Source organism: Anomaloglossus baeobatrachus, chromosome 5 (assembly GCF_048569485.1).
Source record: "Anomaloglossus baeobatrachus isolate aAnoBae1 chromosome 5, aAnoBae1.hap1, whole genome shotgun sequence".
In the NCBI taxonomy this organism is placed as follows: Eukaryota; Metazoa; Chordata; class Amphibia; order Anura; family Aromobatidae; genus Anomaloglossus; species Anomaloglossus baeobatrachus.
The window spans coordinates 379,712,593-379,734,549 of NC_134357.1; the positions used below are offsets into that span (position 1 = coordinate 379,712,593).

General features: G+C 44.6%; 1 protein-coding gene across 1 annotated transcript; it reads left to right on the plus strand.

Annotated features, from left to right (window-relative positions):
• Positions 1-232: 232 nt before the first annotated feature.
• Positions 233-21,558, plus strand: LOC142311523 (syndecan 4-A-like). The gene is made up of 5 exons (XM_075350031.1): positions 233-424; positions 17,433-17,577; positions 18,417-18,460; positions 18,728-18,917; positions 19,965-21,558. The coding sequence occupies exons 1-5, from the start codon at positions 362-364 to the stop codon at positions 20,111-20,113; spliced, it is 591 nt and encodes a 196-aa protein (XP_075206146.1). The 5' UTR covers positions 233-361; the 3' UTR covers positions 20,114-21,558.
• The last annotated feature ends 399 nt before the right edge of the window (positions 21,559-21,957 follow it).

Genomic DNA, 21,957 nt, shown 5'->3' on the forward strand with positions numbered 1-21,957 from the left:
ACAGAATGTGGAAGCTGAAAGTGCAGCCATGTCCTGAGCCCCTGACTCACTACCTCATGTCATAGGAAACAAAAGACTGAGGGCAGAAAAAAAAAATTCCACTAAGTCACTAGTGAAACCAAAGCCTCTTATGTCATTTCCCCTTTAAATGAATCAACTCCAGGGCAGGGAAATTCCGGTAATGGGGGGAGGGGAGAGAAGAGTAGTGACTGGGAGGAGACATCTTATAAAAAATCCTTTGAAGGTAACACACAGAGGAGAGTTGTAAAGTTCGCTGGGATAGTCGCACAGCAGCTGAGGAGATAACGCGTCCTATCGCAGACACTGAGGACTATTGGAATCAGCACAGGACTACAGCGCCATGACCATGAAGCTCGCAATGCTGCTCCTCGGCTTCTTTCTCAGCGCAGTTGCGGCAGAATCGGTAAGTGGCGCAGTCGCACAAAAGCGCGGGTAATGGGAGGGGGCGCGCATTGCTGGCATTCCAGCGACCACCTCTATAGAAACATGGCCCATTGGTCTGCTGGGGGGCGTAGTACCACAAGTCCCAGCAGGACGGGGGGGGGGGGCAATTACTTTTCCCTTACAAACAAGCTCCTTGCTCAGATAACTTTATTGCAATTGTGCACCGTGCCTGGTTGCCAGAGGTCATCATTATGGACGGTGGCCACCGAAGTGTAGATAATTGGTGGCCGTGAGTTATATTGGCTAGTGTGGCCTTTTGCTTTGTTGCTGGGGCTCTTAAATCAATGGTAACTGGTGGTCAGGGGGGCAAGCTGCCCTAATGCATGTGGGGGCCAGGGGGGCAAGCTGCATGTGGGGGCCAGGGGGGCAAGCTGCCCTAGTGCATGTGGGGGCCAGGGGGGCAAGCTGCATGTGGGGGCCAGGGGGGCAAGCTGCCCTAGTGCATGTGGGGGCCAGGGGGGCAAGCTGCCCTAGTGCATGTGGGGGCCAGGGGGGCAAGCTGCATGTGGGGGCCAGGGGGGCAAGCTGCCCTAGTGCATGTGGGGGCCAGGGGGGCAAGCTGCATGTGGGGGCCAGGGGGGCAAGCTGCCCTAGTGCATGTGGGGGCCAGGGGGGCAAGCTGCCCTAGTGCATGTGGGGGCCAGGGGGCAAGCTGCCCTAGTGCATGTGGGGGCAAGCTGCATGTGGTGACCGTGGGGGCAAGCTGCATGTGGTGGCCAGGGGGGCAAGCTGTCCTAGTGCATGTGGGGGCAAGCTGCATGTGGTGGCCGTGGGGGCAAGCTGTCCTAGTGCATGTGGGGGCAAGCTGCATGTGGTGGCCGTGGGGGCAAGCTGTCCTAGTGCATGTGGGGGCAAGCTGCATGTGGTGGCCGTGGGGGCAAGCTGTCCTAGTGCATGTGGGGGCAAGCTGCATGTGGTGGCCGTGGGGGCAAGCTGTCCTAGTGCATGTGGGGGCAAGCTGCATGTGGTGGCCGTGGGGGCAAGCTGTCCTAGTGCATGTGGGGGCAAGCTGCATGTGGTGGCCGTGGGGGCAAGCTGTCCTAGTGCATGTGGGGGCAAGCTGCATGTGGTGGCCGTGGGGGCAAGCTGTCCTAGTGCATGTGGTGGCCGTGGGGGCAAGCTGTCCTAGTGCATGTGGGGGCAAGCTGCATGTGGTGGCCGTGGGGGCAAGCTGTCCTAGTGCATGTGGGGGCAAGCTGCATGTGGTGGCCGTGGGGGCAAGCTGTCCTAGTGCATGTGGGGGCAAGCTGCATGTGGTGGCCGTGGGGGCAAGCTGTCCTAGTGCATGTGGGGGCAAGCTGCATGTGGTGGCCGTGGGGGCAAGCTGTCCTAGTGCATGTGGTGGCCGTGGGGGCAAGCTGTCCTAGTGCATGTGGGGGCAAGCTGCATGTGGTGGCCGTGGGGGCAAGCTGTCCTAGTGCATGTGGGGGCAAGCTGCATGTGGTGGCCGTGGGGGCAAGCTGTCCTAGTGCATGTGGGGGCAAGCTGCATGTGGTGGCCGTGGGGGCAAGCTGTCCTAGTGCATGTGGTGGCCGTGGGGGCAAGCTGTCCTAGTGCATGTGGGGGCAAGCTGCATGTGGTGGCCGTGGGGGCAAGCTGTCCTAGTGCATGTGGGGGCAAGCTGCATGTGGTGGCCGTGGGGGCAAGCTGTCCTAGTGCATGTGGGGGCAAGCTGCATGTGGTGGCCGTGGGGGCAAGCTGTCCTAGTGCATGTGGGGGCAAGCTGCATGTGGTGGCCGTGGGGGCAAGCTGTCCTAGTGCATGTGGTGGCCGTGGGGGCAAGCTGTCCTAGTGCATGTGGGGGCAAGCTGCATGTGGTGGCCGTGGGGGCAAGCTGTCCTAGTGCATGTGGGGGCAAGCTGCATGTGGTGGCCGTGGGGGCAAGCTGTCCTAGTGCATGTGGGGGCAAGCTGCATGTGGTGGCCGTGGGGGCAAGCTGTCCTAGTGCATGTGGGGGCAAGCTGCATGTGGTGGCCGTGGGGGCAAGCTGTCCTAGTGCATGTGGGGGCAAGCTGCATGTGGTGGCCGTGGGGGCAAGCTGCATGTGGGGGCAAGCTGCATGTGGTGGCCATGGGGGCAAGCTGCATGTGGTGGCCGTGGGGGCAAGCTGCATGTGGGGGCAAGCTGCATGTGGGGGCAAGCTGCATGTGGGGGCAAGCTGCATGTGGGGGCAAGCTGCATGTGGGGGCAAGCTGCATGTGGGGGCAAGCTGCATGTGGGGGCAAGCTGCATGTGGGGGCAAGCTGCATGTGGTGGCCGTGGGGGCAAGCTGCATGTGGGGGCAAGCTGCATGTGGTGGCCGTGGGGGCAAGCTGCATGTGTTGGCCGTGGGGGCAAGCTGCATGTGTTGGCCGTGGGGGCAAGCTGCATGTGGTGCATGTGTTGGCCGTGGGGGCAAGCTGCATGTGGTGCATGTGTTGGCCGTGGGGGCAAGCTGCATGTGTTGGCCGTGGGGGCAAGGTGCATGTGGTGGCCGTGGGGGGCAAGCTGACCCAGTGCATGTGGTGGCCAGGGGGGCAAGCTGTCCCAGTGCATGTGGAGGTAAGCTGCATGTGGTGGCTAGGGGGGTGAGCTGCCCCTGGAGCTGTGGTGGGCACTTTCTTCCCCGGGAGATGTGGTCACTGAGCTGTGTGAGCGGGCTGTCTCGGAGGCTCCATTTCCAGGCATGTCCCCCTCTTGTGACTGGCCCTCGCCCCCTGACCTCCCCATTGTTCCATAGGCATTCCTGCACCTCTTCCCTTGTGGCTGTAACTCGCTTGGCTAATGAGCTGTGGATAAAGTTCTGACCAAACACGAGCCCCTGTCCCTCCCCCGTGTGGGATGTCTCCTCCATTGCGGCCCCCCCCATGTGCAGCTTTGGATTGTGAATATAACATTCCCACTTTGTCCATTATTGATGGTCTGTGGTAGATCAGAAATGTGCAGTAATGTTAACCCCTAGCAATGGTTTCCACCTGCAGTATTGGGGTACGGCCTATTCAGGGGTGTCCATATTGCTCGGAGGGACGTTTGTCACTTTACTACTCCCTTTGCAGGTTTTAGATTTTCTTTTGGATTTATCAAAGTGGCTAAAATGTCTCCTTTCCCTCAGTACATAGTGTGCAGTGATCTGATGGCTTTTGGATGTGCCCCTGACTCCGACTACGTTCTTGTGCCCGGGTAAGGCTACTTTCACACATCCGGTTTGAGCACTGCGGCTCAATCCGGCTGTGAAACCTATGCAACGGATGCGGCGAAAACACCGCATCCTTTGCATAAGTTTTTACATTCGGCCCGTCCGTTTTTTTCCGGTTGCGACATGCTGGAAGAAGGTGGAAGAAACCGCATGTGGCGGCCGGATGCGTTTTTCCGCATCGCGCCGCATCTGGCGTCCATAGGCATGCATTGAAAAATGCGCCGCAGCGGACGGATGCGACGCCATGCGGTTTTTTCTGCCGGAGCAAAAAACGTTGATGGCAACGTTCCATCCGGCCACGGCATCGGCTAAATCTGCTGCATGCGGCAAAAAACGGACCGAATGCAAGCCCATGCGGCACAATATGGCACTAATGTAAGTCTATGCAAAAAAAACCGCAACCGGCGGCAAAAAAAAACGGTTGCGGTTTTTCTGCAGAGCGCTGTATCTAAAACCGGATGTGTGAAAGTAGCCTTAAAGCCCCTTGGAGTTAATTTGTATTCCCTGTAAGGCATCAGCATCTCCGTCGGGGGCACATGCCATTTTGGTGGATTTGGACAAAAGCCATCTAATTACACCTGAAAGTAGTGTGTTCCTCACCTTACCAAGTTAGGGCACTCTCACACACCCAGCTTTTCGCCGGATGCGGCGCACACCAGTACAGTGTATACAGGCAGCGCAGCAAGCGCCGGTCACATGCTGTCATGTGACCCAGAAGTTGCGGCGCTGCCACTGTATTGTATCATACTGTACTGGCGGGCGCCGTATCGGTCAAACCGGCGAAAAGCCGGATGTGTGAGTGCGCCCTTACTGGCTACATAATGTACAGTGTTTTCTACCCTCCCCTTGCTATATTCTTTTGAAGGTTGCTACTCCCATGTTTCCTTTATATAGTGCAATGTTGGGATACCATGTACCTGTCATGACCAGTGATGAGCGAGCAACGACGGGCTGAGGTATAATGGAAGTCCCATGAGTAACTTGATAAAAAAATTGTTTAAAAGAACAGAGAGTCCTCAGTGGTTGATACTTTTAATGGCTAACTGAAAAGATGGTAATAATTGCAAGCTTTCGAGACTACTCAGGTCTCTTCATCAGGCATGAGTAACTTGAGCATTGTTACTGAAGATCTGCTGGAGTTCCTCATTGACTTCCATTATACTTGGTGCTCGAGCTGAGACTTCAGACTGCTTGTTACGAGGATCGGAGCATGGTAGTGCCCGCTCATCATTGGTCATGATCTTTCGTTCTGTTGCTATCCAGTTGTGGAACTACAACTCCCAACATTCCTGCTGGAGTTGCAGTTGTAAATCGGACAGAAGAGTATGGACACTCGGCTTGTGGGCCACGTTGATGACCTCCATCTAAGTCCTTCTAGCTACTGAACCAAAGGCCCCAGGAAGTTGTCTACGTCACTCTCATTCTTGCTCTCTGGCCAAATAACGTTTGGTGGGGGGGGCTCATCTGTGGTAAGAAGCTAATATTTGGATTCCAGCTCGTGCTTGGAATTTCCTTGTCTGGAATGAAGCACTCTTGACCGTCTTATTAGCAGATGTTGCTGGCATCATTGTTACTCTGTCGAGTAGCTATGTAAAACAAGAAGCTTGGATAAACATTGTCGGACTTGGGGAGCCAAGTTTCCGGAAGACTTGCATAACTTTATTTTGGGGGCTCCAGCTGTGACTCTGCTTGTCTTCCTGGTTCCTCTGTGTTAATAGTTTATGGGGCGACAGTCGTCACCGCTCCCTCCTAGATGCCTGGATTTTCTTGCTTTTGATGTCTCCACATGTCATGGTACATTACTGTTGCAACATAGATCCTCCTGTCTTGCGTAACGTCACAAACAGCTTTTCTGGGATTTTTTTTTTTTCCTGTTAAAAAGGGAAGGATGCCCATGTTAGGAAACAATTTCCTTCAGCCTTCCAGTGCACAAACTGGGGCCGTTCTAAGGAGAACGTTGCACTTCTCATATCATGGATGATAGTACGTGCCCTTTTGGGGTCATTGGTCTTACAAGTATTGGTTTGTACAGCATAGTTAAAGTTTAATCGAAGAAAAGGGACTTGTGATTTAGGTCTTGGGAAGTCTGGTCTTTTAGGATGCAGTGAGGTATGGACTGAGGGGGGGGGGGGGGGTGATACTTTGACATATGCTCCAATGGGTTTAGATTGGGAAAAAAAGAACTAGGATTGCACTAGTTGAAAACAAGCGAGCTTCCAAAGTCAGTCTGCCGGCTCAAAAAGACCAGCGCCTATAGAGGCCCCTCTGGGGTAATTGTTCTCTATGGGGCGGCCTCATTTACATATAAATGATATCGTGCTTTATGAGGTAGGAAAGCATTTTACTTAAAAGATCATTTCCGCTGCAGAGATTGGATTGCCATAGTCCTCCCTGCAAATGGGAACTCCTCGATGTTAGATCTCAAGTCAGATTTATGGAAACTTCACAAGTTCTGATTAGGGGCTTGTATATGGCCTCTGAGGGCAACACTTGAGAATATTGCATTTCAATATTATTAATTAATAAATAATATTTTATATATATAATTTTTTTTTTTTTTTAATTAACAATCTCATTTGATAGACCTGTTCCCTACTAGCTGTAAAAGACAACTATATATTGGCTTTAGGGATATAGATTAAAAACTTCATTGCTAGTCATTATCACCAGTTTTCCTATCCCATTCTTAAGTGTGTAAATATTATCCTATGTGTAAACTACACACTTTGCTTGTCTTTTCCCCTTTGGAACCTTTTTTAACTTTGTAGTGTGAAATCAAAGTACTTTATCTCATTAGATCTTATGAAGTGCAACTGCAGGCACCTCTTCATTGACATGTAAAGTATGCACATTAGGCTGGCCATACACCTATCCCATGGGTCATGATTCTTTAACCTACTGTATATGAAGTGAAAGCTGCACACCAAACTGAGAGAAATACGAACAAGCATAACTGCTTTATAATACATGGCCATATGAAAAGTGACATTGCATGACTGCTGTGGATTATTTGAAAGAGATATTTAGCTAATGTATTTTACTGCCCAATAACCACTTCGTGGTAATCTCTAATTTATGGGGTCCCTAACCAAAAGTTACTTCTGTGCGGTTGAAACCTGCTTGTGGATGGAAAGCCAGGGGACCTGGCTAAATAGGAAATTGAATGAACATGGCTAAAGGGCGGGACTGGGTTCTCAGACAGAAAAATTGATTATGATTCTTGGACCTGACTTTAAAGAGCCTCATAGGAGTGTACAAGGCTCTAAGATCTGGTCATGAGACCCCTGCCTGGTCTGTGGTCAGTCCGTGACTCTGATGTGGGACTCCAGCCCAGATATCTATCTATGTGGTTATCACTGTCCCCATTGGGGCTCACAATCCAAATTCCCTATCAGAATGTCTTTGGAGTGTAGGTGGAAACCAATGCAAACATGGGAAGAATATACAACAGGTGCCCAGCACAGCGAAGCAATAGTGCTTTGTACCACCACTATGTGGGCACACTCCATGTGAATATCACCCTACACCCAATCCCTGAGACGTCCTCCTGTTAGTGAATGTTGCTACCCCTTATTTGATATATCAGGATACACCATATCACCAGCCACAGCGCTGCTGGGCTGGCTAAACCCAGGACCTTTATCCTCCAGGTATTCTCTACCAAACGCTATTAAACCACTCAAATTTCCATATCCCAGGCACTCATCTTGAAGCGACTCTTGACTAAAGGCTGCTTTACACGGTACGACCGATTGTGCGATTTCACAATCGATCATACCCCGCCCCTGTCCTTCTTGCGTCACGGGCAAATCGCTGCCCGTGTCGCACAAAGTTAGTAACCCCTGTCACACATACTTGCCTCTCGTGCGACCTCGCGTTGGGCGGCGAACGTCCACTTTCTGGAGTGGGAGGGACGTTCGGCGTCACAGCGACGTCACACGGCCGCTGGCCAATAGAAGCAGAGGGGCGGAGATGAGCGGGACGTAAACATCCCGCCCACCTCCTTCCTTCCACATAGAGGCGGCTGCGGCCGCGGGAGGCAGGTGAGCTGCTCATCGTTCCCAGGGGTGTCACACGGAGCGACGTGTGCTACCACGGAAACGATGGTCAACTAAATTAAATGATATTATGGAACCTAGCGAGCAGTACCCGACTCACGATTTGTGAGCGATACTGCGTCGCTAGGAGGTTTCACACAGGCCGGCATCGCCAGCGATGCCGGATGTGCGTCACAAAAACCGTGACCCCGACGATCTATCGCACGATAGATTGTCTGGTGTAAAGCAGCCTTTAGACCCAGGCGGGGTCGAAACGTCGGAATGACTACAGTCGCCTCAATAAATTTGGAAAACTTTTTGCATCACAATCTGAGTGCAGTGAATTTATTTATTACCTTATCTGATTAACAGGCTTTAATTTCCTCCTGTTGAGGTCACAAAGCCCCAGTGAGGTTATCTTCATTGGCCCTAGAGCAGGAACTTGGACATGACTGACGTGGTATTTAATAAATGACATTACTTGGAACTGATTTACATTTTAAATGGGCATTTATTGTCTAAATCATTGCTCCTTCTACAAATATGGGAGGTGCAGCATGCAGACATATACACCCTTCAAGTGACTAATGATGACTCCACAGGTCAATAACCACTTTATTCTTCATGTGGCATTGCTAGCTCTATACGTCACGTAAATGCCCAGCTTGTCTTCTGGCAATTTCACAGGAGCATGACTATCTCCACCGGCAGTGAACAGCTGCCGTATTATTCTCCAAGGCCCCTGTGAAGTGTTGTGGAAGGCAGGCGGTGTGCTTCCTTCCCAGCGCCTTTTGTTCTAGCCCAGGAGAATGTGGTCCTGTGTGCTGGAGCAGAATTCCAGGTGCCCTTACATGCAGAGTAAACAGCTCATCCGTGCTGTACCTATTCTGCTGCCTTTCATGCTTCACATCCTGACCACGTCACTTTAAGGCTTTAAGCGTTCTCTCTTATGAATTCCCTTACTTAATGCATATGTATGTGTTTACTTAAATAGGCCAGCCTTTGTCTGGATTACAAAGTGCTCTAAAGCTGCCATTTTGGGAATAAAGTTAGACGTCTTTCGTAAATGAGATGTGCTCCAGTTAAGAACCAGTTTTTCTTTTTAATGGTGTCATTCATTAGCAGTAATTACAGCCATGTCATGGTAGCAGCCATTACTGAACATTAACACGATATCTATATATATATATATATATATATATATATATATATATTTTTTGCTCCCTTTGTGTGTCATTCACAAATCCGTGATTTTCTTTGATAATCAAGTGTATTTTTACATACAATGAGTGATTTATTTCAGGACAAACTGCAAAGCTTTTCCCATCCAGGACATGGCCATCTCTGAGCTGTCTGTGACTTGTCACGGACCCATAGACGTCTGTGTAATTTCAGATCCAATATGGACATATGAATAGCACGCTAGACTTCAATAGATTAATGTGTAGGATTTGTTAAATTCCTGAACACGTACGTGACAAACATCTGAATGAGGTCTTAAGGCTACCTTAATGGCTACTGCAGTTTGTAGAACCTTTTTTAAGGCACGTCCACATGAAACATACCTTATCTTTTGCAGAGTGAAATTCCGTAGTGTAAGTTGCCAATCAGTGGATGGATGAGGTTCATAAAACCTCATCAACACTACAGGTGCTGGAACACTTGGCAGATTTTCTGTCCGGAAAACTACAGATATCAGACCTCTGAAAAGGTCATTAATTGCTATGATATCCATATACTACTGACTGAAAAATGCAATATTAATCAATTAACCTATGAGAGAGATATAGATATATAGATCTATATATCTATATCTCTCTCATAGGTTAATTGATTAATATTGCATTTTTCAGTCAGTAGTATATGGATATCATAGCAATTAATGACCTTTTCAGAGGTCTGATATCTGTAGTTTTCCGGACAGAAAATATTTTTTTTTTTTCTTTCTTCTTGGAATGCACACAAAAAAATGTGCCATTGGCGTGCCTCTGTCTACTGCTGTTTGTAGACATTATTGTGCGTAGGCTTTTTTTTTTTTTTTTTTTTCTTCTCTTCTAGGACACTATGCAATACAAACTAGGTTAACTGGCTTCTAGAGTCAACAAGTGTTTCCATCCGTGTAGCCCGCAACAACTTAATTTCTCTGTAGCGCTAGCATACGTGACATTTAAACCCATTCCTCCCCATGTACGTTAGATAGCTGTAGGACTTACAATTGTTCAGCCAGCAGCAATCTCGCCCAACTCTCCCATACACAGGAGCACTCGCTTGGCTGCGCACTCCTGTGTTCTCTGAGCAACCCGCTAACAGATATCTCAGAGGGTTCGGCCAACATTAGACTATGCATGGGGGGCTTTAGGATCAGCATTACCTCCTACAGAAATAAGGTCTGCAGATCCAATTGGAACTGTAACTCCCAATGTCAGACTATTGGTGGCATTAGTCTAGTGACAGTTATTGTTACTGAAACCAATATTGTAATAAGCCCCATGGCTAGTTTGTCCAAAATGACTAATTGATGGCACCCCAGGGTACAGAATTCATCTTGCATGAAATCAGGTAAAAGTTGTAATTGGCCGCAACATGACCTTGTGTCCTGTCATGTCCAGAAGGAAGGTTTACTTGTCCTGATGGTTATTTTGGGACCTCTTCTATTGCATCGTGGCAATGCCACCCCCCTTTTTTTTTTTTTAAAAAAAAAAAAAAAAACAAATTGCCAATTTTACCAGGCCAAAGATGCTGTAGTTAATCCCACCGTTTCTTTCCAACCGATGACATGTGACAGTCCTTGCTCTGAGGTTTTCAACCCTTCACATGAAGTTTAACAAGTCTTGTATGACTTGCATAAGGTTTCAGGTGTCTGGTTACGGCTTCGAATGGAAAAGTACATTTCTCATGTATAGGTTGCACAATCGGGAGTCCGCACTGACACGTTAACTTCTCAGGAGAACGACTCCATTGTCTACCTGACTTCTGTAAGAACAGGTGCTCGGCCTGATCACGCTTATCTCAGGGGAAACTTTCCTACGATTTTTATTTTACTGCATAGATCTATATAATCTTTGTGATATACTATAATCTTTCAGACTGGCACTTCTCCCCTTTTTATCACAAGTCAGGTGTATAGTTGCGCCTACACACCCATTCTGTTCACCGGACGTCTTTAATGTTACTTTGACCATATTTGTCACATGGAACAAAGACCTGTTTTATGCCCATAACTGATTTGTATTTTAGAAGAGCTGGAAGTCTGGCACTCGTGTCCATACAGGAGATTATGGCATACAGATGTCTCCAGCTGTTACAATGTTGTTGGATGAGCTATTTATAACAATGTCATTACCATTGAACAGGTTTTCCTGTTTACACCATAACATTACTTCTTCTCCCATGGCCTTTCAAGGTTATGCTAAGAGGGAACATTGAGAAGTGTTATCTTCCTTCAATCTCCATTCCAGACAATTGTTTCCTGACCTGTCACTTGATATGTTGGGTGGGGGATCTATGTCTTCCTATAGATACAATGGTCTGGACTTCTTCTTTCTGCCATCCTGATCTCTTTACATCTTCAGGCAGCAAACTGGACCGTGTAGTACAGGAAAAAAAATGAGGTGGGGGATCTAATGTTTTCTATTAACTCCACGAGGCTCAAAATATTCCTGGTGGTTACAGAAGGAAAACTCATTCCACAGTGAAACACATCAGTGTAGTAAAGTTACATCTTGGAGTGGCTAAACCAAATCTGAGATACAGGGGCCAGGTGTGGTCTATTTTGTGCCTGTCCTCCAGACAGTGGTTATTGATGTGTAAATGACTTCACACTGTAATCAAGAATCTCTGCATGGTTCCAGCAATCTGCAAACAGCAGACTCATTACTGATGGCTCAATAGCGATGAGGATGAGGGACTGGCTTTTCTGCCCTTGAATTGTTCACTCATTCAGAAAATTGTTAACTTCCTGGTTTTTTTTTTTTGGTTTTTTTTTTTTTAATGAAGTGAAAAGATTAGACTTGTTTGCGCGTTTACAAACCTCAAGATGTGTGCTTGTAATTAGTTAGCAGTGGTGATGAGTGGGCACTACCATACTTGTAACGAGCAGTTGGTTGTTCGGACAGGCTTGACTCATGTACATAATGCTTGCGTCCTCCATTGACTACCACTATGCTCGGGTACACGGGTCGCACCCATCTGCGCATCCAACTTCTCGTTAAGAGTACCAAAAAATGAATGTTCACCATGGTAGTTGTCGCTCATCATTAGTGAGCAGATCTTCTTTATATAACCAAGTTGGGGTTTCTGTTGGAGTGGGCAACTTCCTCCACTATCTTCAATGTCCATCTGTACATTGTCACCTTATTCACTTTTGGACTGAGTTAGAAATGATCGAATATCCTATTTACTAGGAACTAGTGTCCAATTGTCAACAATTTTGAGTTCACAGTGGATAAGGCATCCAAAAAAGTCTTCTCTCGGGCTTCCTTCAAGAAGTTTATATCGTCCACATCTACCGCACTAAACATTTTTCCATTTTACAAATTAAACGTGTATCTGTCCCGTAGTGCATTATACTTGGCTGAGGTCATTAGCATCACGTTACATCGACAAGCTATCAAGAAGAAATTTTTCTATTGGATTATCCTAAAATACCCTGTGGTGGTTGTCATATTTACTGTTCCCGATGCTCTAGTCATAAAGTCGGTGTACTTATGCGCCATTATCATCATATCCTCTAGAGCAAGTACAAGCAGGCCTCGCCGTTTAGTAATGTGCAGGCAGGAAGCGGTTTTCCCCCGGGCTTCGATTCTATTTGACAGGGTTTGATTCATCCCTTAAAAAAAATAAAAACTTTGTCAGTCAAGAATGAAGACAAGGATAGTCTCAGGAAGAGTAGTGTTTCACACAAAATCTCTAATTTCAGTGCTGTGATCACAGCTTTGGAAAAAAAAGTACATGGATTTCCGGAAAGAGATAAGCTTAAGGTTAGTTCACACATACATATACGGTATATACATACACAGCTGTGTGTGTGGATATAGATAGATATGCTGTTGTATGTAAAGCGCTATAGAATTAATAGCGCTATATAAAAAAAATATATAATGCTTTTAGTGTGACTATTGCTAGTCAGATATTGTACATCTAGTGTTGCTTTTTCTAGGGCTGCGTACTACAGTCATGGCCAAAAGTTTTGAGAATGACACCAATTATATTTTCACATGATCTGTTGCCCTCTGGTTTTTAATTGTTTGTCTGATGTTTACATCACATACAGAAATATAATTGCAATCATATTATGAGTACCAAAAGGTTATATTAACAGTTAGAATGAGTTAATGCAGCAAGTCAATATTTGCAGTGTTGACCCTTCTTCAGGACCTCTGCAATTCTCCCTGGCATGCTCTCAATCAACTTCTGGACCAAATCCTGACTGATAGCTGTCCATTCTTGCATAAGCAATGCTTGCATTTTGCCAGAATTTGTTGGTTTTTGTTTGTCCACCCGTCTCTTGATGATTGCCCACAAGTTCTCAATGGGATTAAGATCTGGGGAGTTTCCAGGCCATGGACCCAAAATCTGTTTTGTTCCATGAGCCATTTAGTGATCACCTTTGCTTTATGGCAAGGTGCTCCATCATGCTGGAAAAGGCATTGTTGGGCGCCAAACTGCTCTTGGACAGTTGGGAGAAGTTGCTCTTGGAGGACATTCTGGTACCATTCTTTATTCATGGCTGTCTTTTTAGGCAAGACTGTGAGTGAGCCGATTCCCTTGGCTGAGAAGCAACCCAACACATGAATCGTTTCAGGATGCTTAACAGTTGGCATGAGACAAGACTGGTGGTAGCGCTCACCTCTTCTTCTCCTAATAAGCTGTTTTCCAGATGTCCCAAACAATTGAAAAGGGGATTCATCTGAGAAAATGACTTTACCCCAGTCCTCAGCAGTCCACTCCCTGTACCTTTTGCAGAATATCAGTCGGTCCCTGATGTTTTTTCTGGAGAGATGTGGCTTCTTTGCTGCCCTCCTTGAAACCAGGCCTTGCTCAAGCAGTGTCCGCCTCACAGTGCGTGCAGAAGCACTCACACCAGCTTGCTGCCATTGCTGAGCTAGCTCGGCACTGCTGGTAGTCCGATCCCGCAGCTGAAACAGTTTTAAGATACGGTCCTGGCGTTTGCTGGTCCTTCTTGGGCGCCCTGGAGCCTTTTTGGCAACAATGGAAGCTCTCTCCTTGAAATTCTTGATGATGCGATAGATTGTTGACTGAGGTGCAATCTTTGTAGCTGTGATACTCTTCCCTGTTGGGCCATTTTTGTGCAGAGCAATGATGGCTGCACGTGTTTCTTTAGAGATAACCATGGTTAACTGAAGGGAAACGATGATACCAAGCACCAGCCTCCTTTAAAGTGTCCAGTGGTGTCATTCTTCATGACTGATCGCCAGCCCTGTCCTCATCAACACCCACACCTGTGTTAATGGAACGATCACTAAAACAATGTTAGCTGCTCCCCTTAAGGCAGGAATGGAATGATGTTGAAATGTGTTTTTGGGGTTGAAGTTCATTTTCTTAGCCAATATTGACTTTGCAAGTAATTGCTGTTAAGCTGATCACTCATTATGACATTCTGGAGTGTATGCAAATTGCCATTAGAAAAACTTAAGCAGTAGACTTTGTAAAAATTAATATTTGTAGCATTCTCAAAACTTTTGGCCATGACTGTACAACACAAGGGTAGACTTCTGAAATCACTATTGGTAGGATGTGGGTGCCACATGTAGGTGTGAAATAGCTCCTGCATTCTTCTGCTTCAGTTTTGACATAGTAATTGACTCTCATCTTGACCAAGTTCGTATATCAGGAGCCTGTGGCTCCAGTTGTTTACTTTGTAGCTTAAGAATATATATATATATATAATTATAATATAATCCATTTTTTTTTCCTCCCCTGTCTTTTTACCATGGGTCTGTATGTAATAACTGAACTCCTTTTTATGGAATCAAACTTTTCATTCTATAGATTTGTAGCCAGAGTTTCTAAATGTTATCTTGCAACATGCCAAGAGTGTGTTCAGTCTGGCTGAATGTATTTGACCTCTGTTGTCAACAGAGCTGTGAAATGTTTTTCTTCATATAGAAATGTGAGCCCTTTAGATACTTTGTGCTTGCTAGGATGGGTCAACACGCGTTAATATCGGGGAGATGCATCTACGTCACTCAAACAGAAACATTTCCCCCCCCCCCCCCTTTACCTGTGCAGGTGTAATAATGTATCAGGTGGCTCTTCTGCAAGGTCAAGGCAAAGGTCTAGTCTATTTCATGCAAAGGCTTTGATCTCATAACTGTACTAAAGACATTCAAAAGGAATGGCTTTCATCCTAGCATGTCCATTCTATTCTTTTATCTTTTGTTAGCTTGGTATGGATTACTCTAGAAATGGAAGGATTCCTAATCTGCAAGGTGCCAGGAATATCAAGGTGCTAATGGTATATCTTTTTTTTTTTTTTTTTTTTTTTTTTTTATTCACCCCCCCTTCCCCGCCCCATACAGTGGAATATTTTTAAAATTCTTTGACTATGTAGTTGCAAATATCATTTTACCCTTTTAGGTCTCAAAACAAATCCATTTAGTGCTTTTAGGACTAGATGGAGATATATAATTTTATTTATTTATTTTTTTTTTTTGTCTGCTTTTACAGTTTAATTGAAATTCTCTCCACTCCTGTGATGTTTAATGTGTAAACCAGGTGAGGAGCTGAGCTCTTTGCCCAATTAATTTTCCTGTCTGAATACCTTCAGCTTTTTGACCTGCGTGTCCCAGAACCTGACCTTGCCAAGTGCAGTTTATCTCTCATTAGAGTTAAATATTATCCCGCTGATTACAATACACAGAAAAACAAGTACAGGTTTACCTTGCTATTAACCAATCGTTAAGAATGCACTGCATGCCTAGCAGGTCCATGTTCACATATTCCTATTCAAGCCTTTCCTCAGCTTTTGGCAGAAGCTCTTTGCTTATCTCAGATTGAGGATTCACTAAATTGCCCAGTACATGATAGATGGCTGTCGGGTGAATGATCAGCCATCGTTTGCCCAACCATTTACTCCTTCCCACCCCCACCCGTGCATCAGTTACTCCATACACAGGAGAACTCTGCTGGTGGTGGCTTCTCTCTGAGAACAAAAGGATTGGTAGTCCACAATCCCACATGCCTGATCTCCCCCGCCATCTGTAAGGGAGAATCCAAGAGGTCCCATGCACGTCACTGTTGGCCAAGCCCGCCGATGTTAGCCTAATGTGTATAAGGGCCTTAAACCTCAATGTTAGCTTCTGCAAAGTTGTGCTGGGCACGATCAGTCTGGGTTTCTGTTGGCGACAAACATTTTCCCCTAATTTTTATGTTAAAGGTGAATGCACATTTTAATTGTTGTGGTGTCCTTCTCTTGCATTGAGCCACTATATTTTTCACTTTTTGTCACTCACATTTCCTTCCCACCAGCTTCTGCGGAACCTCTTTTTTTAAAAGAAAAAAAGTACTTGTGTGTTTTGTGTGGGTGTGTTTTTTTTTTTTTTTTTTTTTTTTTTTTGAGCTTGTGATTAAACTGTCCATCCTATGAAAGTTGACATTTATTTTTGGTGATGTGTATAATTTAGAGTTTAAGTGGAGCAGAAAATACTATATGGTTGTCCAATTAGTTTAGTATGTCATTGCTGACTGTTTTCTACCTGGCTTTCGTCTCATGACTTTTAGTTCCTGGAGTGTCACTAATTATCATAAGCACAAACCCCTTTTGGGACTTTGTGTGCTCAGACCAATTCTACATTATGCAACTATGATGGTGAACTTGGGGAAATTACCAGGAGTTTCCAACATGTAGCAGGCTAAATGTCGAGTAACTCTTCAGGCAATGCACATATGAAGTGTCACAGTGGGGTGCTACAGCATTGTTTATATGTGACGTGGGCTCACATTTGTGTACATCTGCCGTTATCAGAGGCTGAGCCCCATGAGGTTCCACATAGACAGAAATTAAAAGACATATTTATGGCTGCAAATTATTCCAATTCACAACAGTAAGCTCATCTCTACTTTATTTGGATTGTTGAAGGTTGTCGAGTCCTGCCCTAGTGTAAAATGCCACCTTTTTAGAGATGGGGCATATTGGGAGTTGCTGGTTGTCGATCCTGCACTGCGGTGTTGATGAACAGTATTCAGTACTAAAGCATAACGGTAGCTTTCATTGCCACCCTAGAGATGCTTTGCTTGATAGTATGCCACACTGTCCAGTGGGCTGTGGTTGGCACCCCATTTCTGGTGGAGAGGCAGGTGACCACACTGCAGTGAGCACCTGCACTCTTGTATAGTGTACTACTGCCTGTTCACGTTTTCAAATGCCAGTTGTTCTTTCTGTCGCCCTCCGCCCCACTTTATTTTTTCCTTATACAGGACACTCCTATAAAAATGTGGCGTGAGGCAGGTGTGGTTGTAGCTTTACACGTTGCAGTAAAGGAAACTTCTTCACCAACCTGTTTTAATTATTGAAATAAAATCTGCTTGGGAAGCGAATGGTTTGTTTTAACTGTTTCATCACCAGAGCATAAGGCTTTCACATGAACCTTTTCTTTATATCCAGTCACTGTTTTTCTTTTGCGGTCTCTAGTCCTTTTCTGAATGTTTGTGAACCGTGATTAAAGTGGTGTTTGATTGTAGAACTGCTTAGCTGGAGAAGACTTCTAATGTTTTCACCATACTTTTTATTTTAGATAAGGGAAACAGAGTTGATGGACCCCAATGTTATAATTGAAGACCTGATTGAAGCTTCAGGCTCAGATGATGAAGATATATATACGGAGTACTACGATGAAGATTCTGATTCGTTTGATGAATCCTCTGGTTCTGGTGATTCAGGTAATTTGATCTTGTCAAATGGATGTTTCTTCAAGTCCCAAGTTTAGCTGATCAGAGGATATGCCCTTATTCCTGTTTATTTAGAATGTGAAAGTGGGCTTAGTGTCCTCTATGGAGTCCTTAACCACAGGTAACTTGCCCATATGCTTTGGATGGCTATTCGCTGTAGACAGAAAGTGTTTGGCCACCATTCCCGATTTTCCCATATACGCGAACATGCAGATCGGCTATACGATAATCTGCCCTCAGTGGCTTGTCTCCCTGAGCAGGAAAGGATCAGTGGTTACATGTGATCTGCCTGATCCTTTTCTCTGCTGCTATAGTTTTGTAGTAGTATCTGGGGGGTTAGCTGTGTGTGTGTGTGTGTGTGTGTGTGTGTGTCTTTAAAAGAGGTGGGCAACTTCTTTTAAAGATAATCCTATTACCTACAATATACGGGAACAATTACCTACTATAATACTTAAACATCTGCAAAAAAAAGGTCTATAAAATACTTGGCTCCTGCCTTCCTTTCTCTTCTCCTTATCCCACTGTTCAGATCGGTGTAAACATGTTTAAACCTATCGCCATATAAATGCATAGGAAAAACAAACAAGGTGTGGTTACAGAAGACTAGGGGAAAAACAAGAATCTAGTCTACCAGAGAAGCTTGTGTGCTAAGTAAACATGCTCACCGCTCAAAAGTTAGAGAAAGTAGTGGTCTTGTTGTTGAGCTCCTAAGACCTGGGGTCCACCTTCTTAATTTGGTATTTGAGACATTGATTTCTGCAGCTTTGGTTAATAAATGCACAAGCGACTTTGCAATTTAATCTGATATCTGATCTTAATCTTTTCTGCAGACGAATTTGAAGATGACCTTGAATCAACCATGAACACACCTACGGTAAGTGCTGAGCTTTACATGTAAATCGCTATTATCCTTGCTTAATAAGATGAGTAATAAGGCTATGCCTGCACTTGTGCCAGGTCGTAAAAAACATTGTGCTCCTTTTAATCAATGTAAAATGCGTATTAAATGTATTAAGCTCATATCATTACTTGGAGAGAATCTCTTGGTATAAGGGAAAACTAATTTTCAGTTTGCACCATTCAGTTATTTAATTGGTTCTACTGGATCAGTCTATAATGTGATATTTTCTTGCCCTTCCAGAGTACCTTTAATAACGACATTCCAGAAGTAGACGTGCACAAGACAAAGAAAAATAAAGATAGAGTTGACCAAGATGACAATGATATTGCAATAGTGAGGAACGATGTATCTGAGGAACATGATACATCAAATGAAATCTCCATGGCCAGCACCGCTCACGGCTTCTTCAGCAGAACAGAAGTTGTCATTGGTGAGTGGCCATATGATCCTACAATTGCATTGTCTAAAGGATAACTTTTCCAAGTAATGTCTCGTTTCCACTCTTCAATTTGCTTATGTAGTCCAAAAAAGACACCTGTGTTCTGAAATAAGTGTGGGGTATTGTTTTGTAGTGTCTTAATATTCATTAAGCGGAAGGAACAGCATTCATGATTTTATTCTTAGGTTTTCTTTTGAAAAGATGATTTCCTTCCTCTTATTGTAATAACCTGAATTGCCATTCATAGAAACAACTTCCGCTTTACATCCTGATACTTCTTAGCTCTTTATGCACATAGGGTTATTACAGCTTGGTGCGTACAGTGCCAAGATGGTAACAAATAGAGATGAACTGGGCTTTATTGTATGGAATGGGGCATTATGGAAGTTTACAGGGAATACTGTAGCATTGATTTATACATACAGGTGTGTTGTTTTTTTTTTTTTTATTTTATTTATTTTTTATTTTTTTTTTTCTTTCTTGCTAGATTGACTAGATTTGTACTGTATGGCCGGGGACACACGGGGACTACTCTGGTCCTAGCATCACTCTGCTCATGCTGGGAGCACAGTAGGAGCCGAGTTTCATTGCGACTGAGGTCCGATCATGTGATTGGACCACAACTGCGGGGGGTGGGCCAGCACTGGGTAGGGAGGGATTTATCTCCCTCTTTTCTCCGTTGCCGGCTATTGCCATTCTCGCTCTGCCCCGTGGTACACCAGTGAAACGCGAGTGCAGTGCGATTTATTCTCTCGCCCCATAGACTTGGATAGGTGTGAGAGAAACAAGGATCGCATTGGACCCACAGCATGCTGTGACTGTTTTCTCAGTCCAATTAGGGTTGAGAAAATAATCGCTCATGGGTGCTGGCACATAAACTAATATTGGTCCGAGTGGAATGCGATGTTTTATCACGTTCCACTCGCTCCAGATTTTACGCCGTGTCTGTCTGTATCAATGTGGCTTTCTGCATGACATTGAATGCACTGTAGTTCTCTAATCTAATCTTTTTTACTTATTTTTATTTTTCCCTCACAGCTGTCGTTGCTGGTGGATGTGTCGGATTGGTGTTCGCTATCATCATAGTCTTGCTTGTGATGCGTGTTAGGAAGAACAAGAAAGGAGACCTTGCCTATGACCCAGTAAAGAAACCGATCTACAAGAAGGCTCCCACAATCGAAGCATAGGCTTTACATGGGCCCTTTTGACTGTCAAAGACTCTTTTGAAATGCATTGCAGAGCTGGGAAATCAAACCTTGTCGTATTATCTAATGCATTTCTGTGACCTGATATATTGCCTTCTCCAGCTCGCCCAGTTTAAATACATTGAAAGAAAAATAAGCTTTTTTTTTTTCTTCTTTTTCTAAAGAATTGAGATTTCCCAGAATTTTCTGGAGAAGGGCACCATTTTATTTCAGAACGAAATTCTAGGTGCTCTTTCCTTTCCTACAGAGAACCATATTGTGAAATATAAATGGATGCTTTTTATTAAGCTAATTACACTACATTTAGAAATTGACTTTTTTTTTTTTTTTCTCGAACGCTAAAATGCATTTGTTCTGTAATTTAATAAGCTCTACTTTAATGGGAATATTTTCTACATGTCTTCCAGGATTTAGATTGCCTTAAGTTACACTCTTGTGTCTAAATATTAAGGTTTTTTCAGTAGAGAACATTTATCAGGTGCATAATATTAAGGTGCAAGACATGAAGCGTTAAATACTTTGGTCCTTGGCTAGGACCCAAGAAAGAATGAGTTGCCTTCTAACCGGGAACCACCGATAAATATAGAAGTGGTGATGGTGCCTAATATGCAAAATAAAGCATGTACAAATTCTAACTATACCTCAATCTGTCTTCCAAGAATTCCAATATACTGCCATTTTCTAATACTTTAACGAGAGGTACAGAGGCTGTATCCTTGGCAGGTGCGAGGCCTGCCTTTCTTCTGAGTGAATGTCCTTGAAGCGTGTGTTCGTGTAGGAGTCTGTCTGTATGTGGGTATGTCTGTGCATAAACCAATGTCATTAGCTTTTTATATGAGGAGACATTGAATTGTAGTTATGGAAATCTTTGGAGAATAATGATAAATTCTGACTTGCATTTAAAGCTGTATTTTATAGTAAATGTTAGGTTTGAATAGCATTTGTAATATTGATTGTAGAATTTTTTTTGGTTTCCTCTTTAATAAATGCATTTGTTTTCTTTAATTTAATTTACCCTTAATGTTTCATATTCACGTCTGTGTACATATGTATTATATATATATTTGTATTTACCAAGGGCATTTTTAAAGTGAACCTGATGCCAATTAAATTGTTGCAATGTCTTATCTTGGCAAGAATAATCATTTTGGTCAAGTTTGTTCCACATGTTTTCTAAGCAAAAACACAATGTGGTTGCTCAATATTGGTAACAGGCTCACTTTAAAAACGGCAAAGTAATCCATAGGGCAGTCCCTAAATTGTTTCCATTGTGTTCTGAAATGTATAATGGTTCATTATGTATTGGCTGCTCCTGAATTTCTACCACTTTGGACCACACAATACTACTTTTTTTTTTTTTGGTTTTTTTTTTTGTACCTGTACAATATTTCAATGTAGCAACTATTAAATATATTTATATTTCACAACCTCGTTATAGTAGGGTTTTTTTCTTTATGCATAAGTGCGTAGAACTCTAGGGGCAGTGAAGTACAATGGAGGTGGAAGAAGAGAAAACCACTCAATGGTCCAGGACAAAATGTTTGGTGGGATCAAATCTTGGAAAAGGATGGTTTTTCCTATACATGAGTGACCAGAACCTAATTCTGGATGAATGAGAATCTCCAGGAAACAAACAGTTGGGAATTCCTACTGAGCTGAAGTACAGGTTCCCATTAGAGGAAGGAACATCCAGGTGCTGGTTGAAAGTCCCAAAGGTAGACCTCCAGGTAGCCAGAGTAGTGAAGACTACATTACCATGGGAGGACTCTTCACAACTTTGAGATCCAATGGGTTGTAAAATGGAGATTTTGTTGAAATAAACCTGG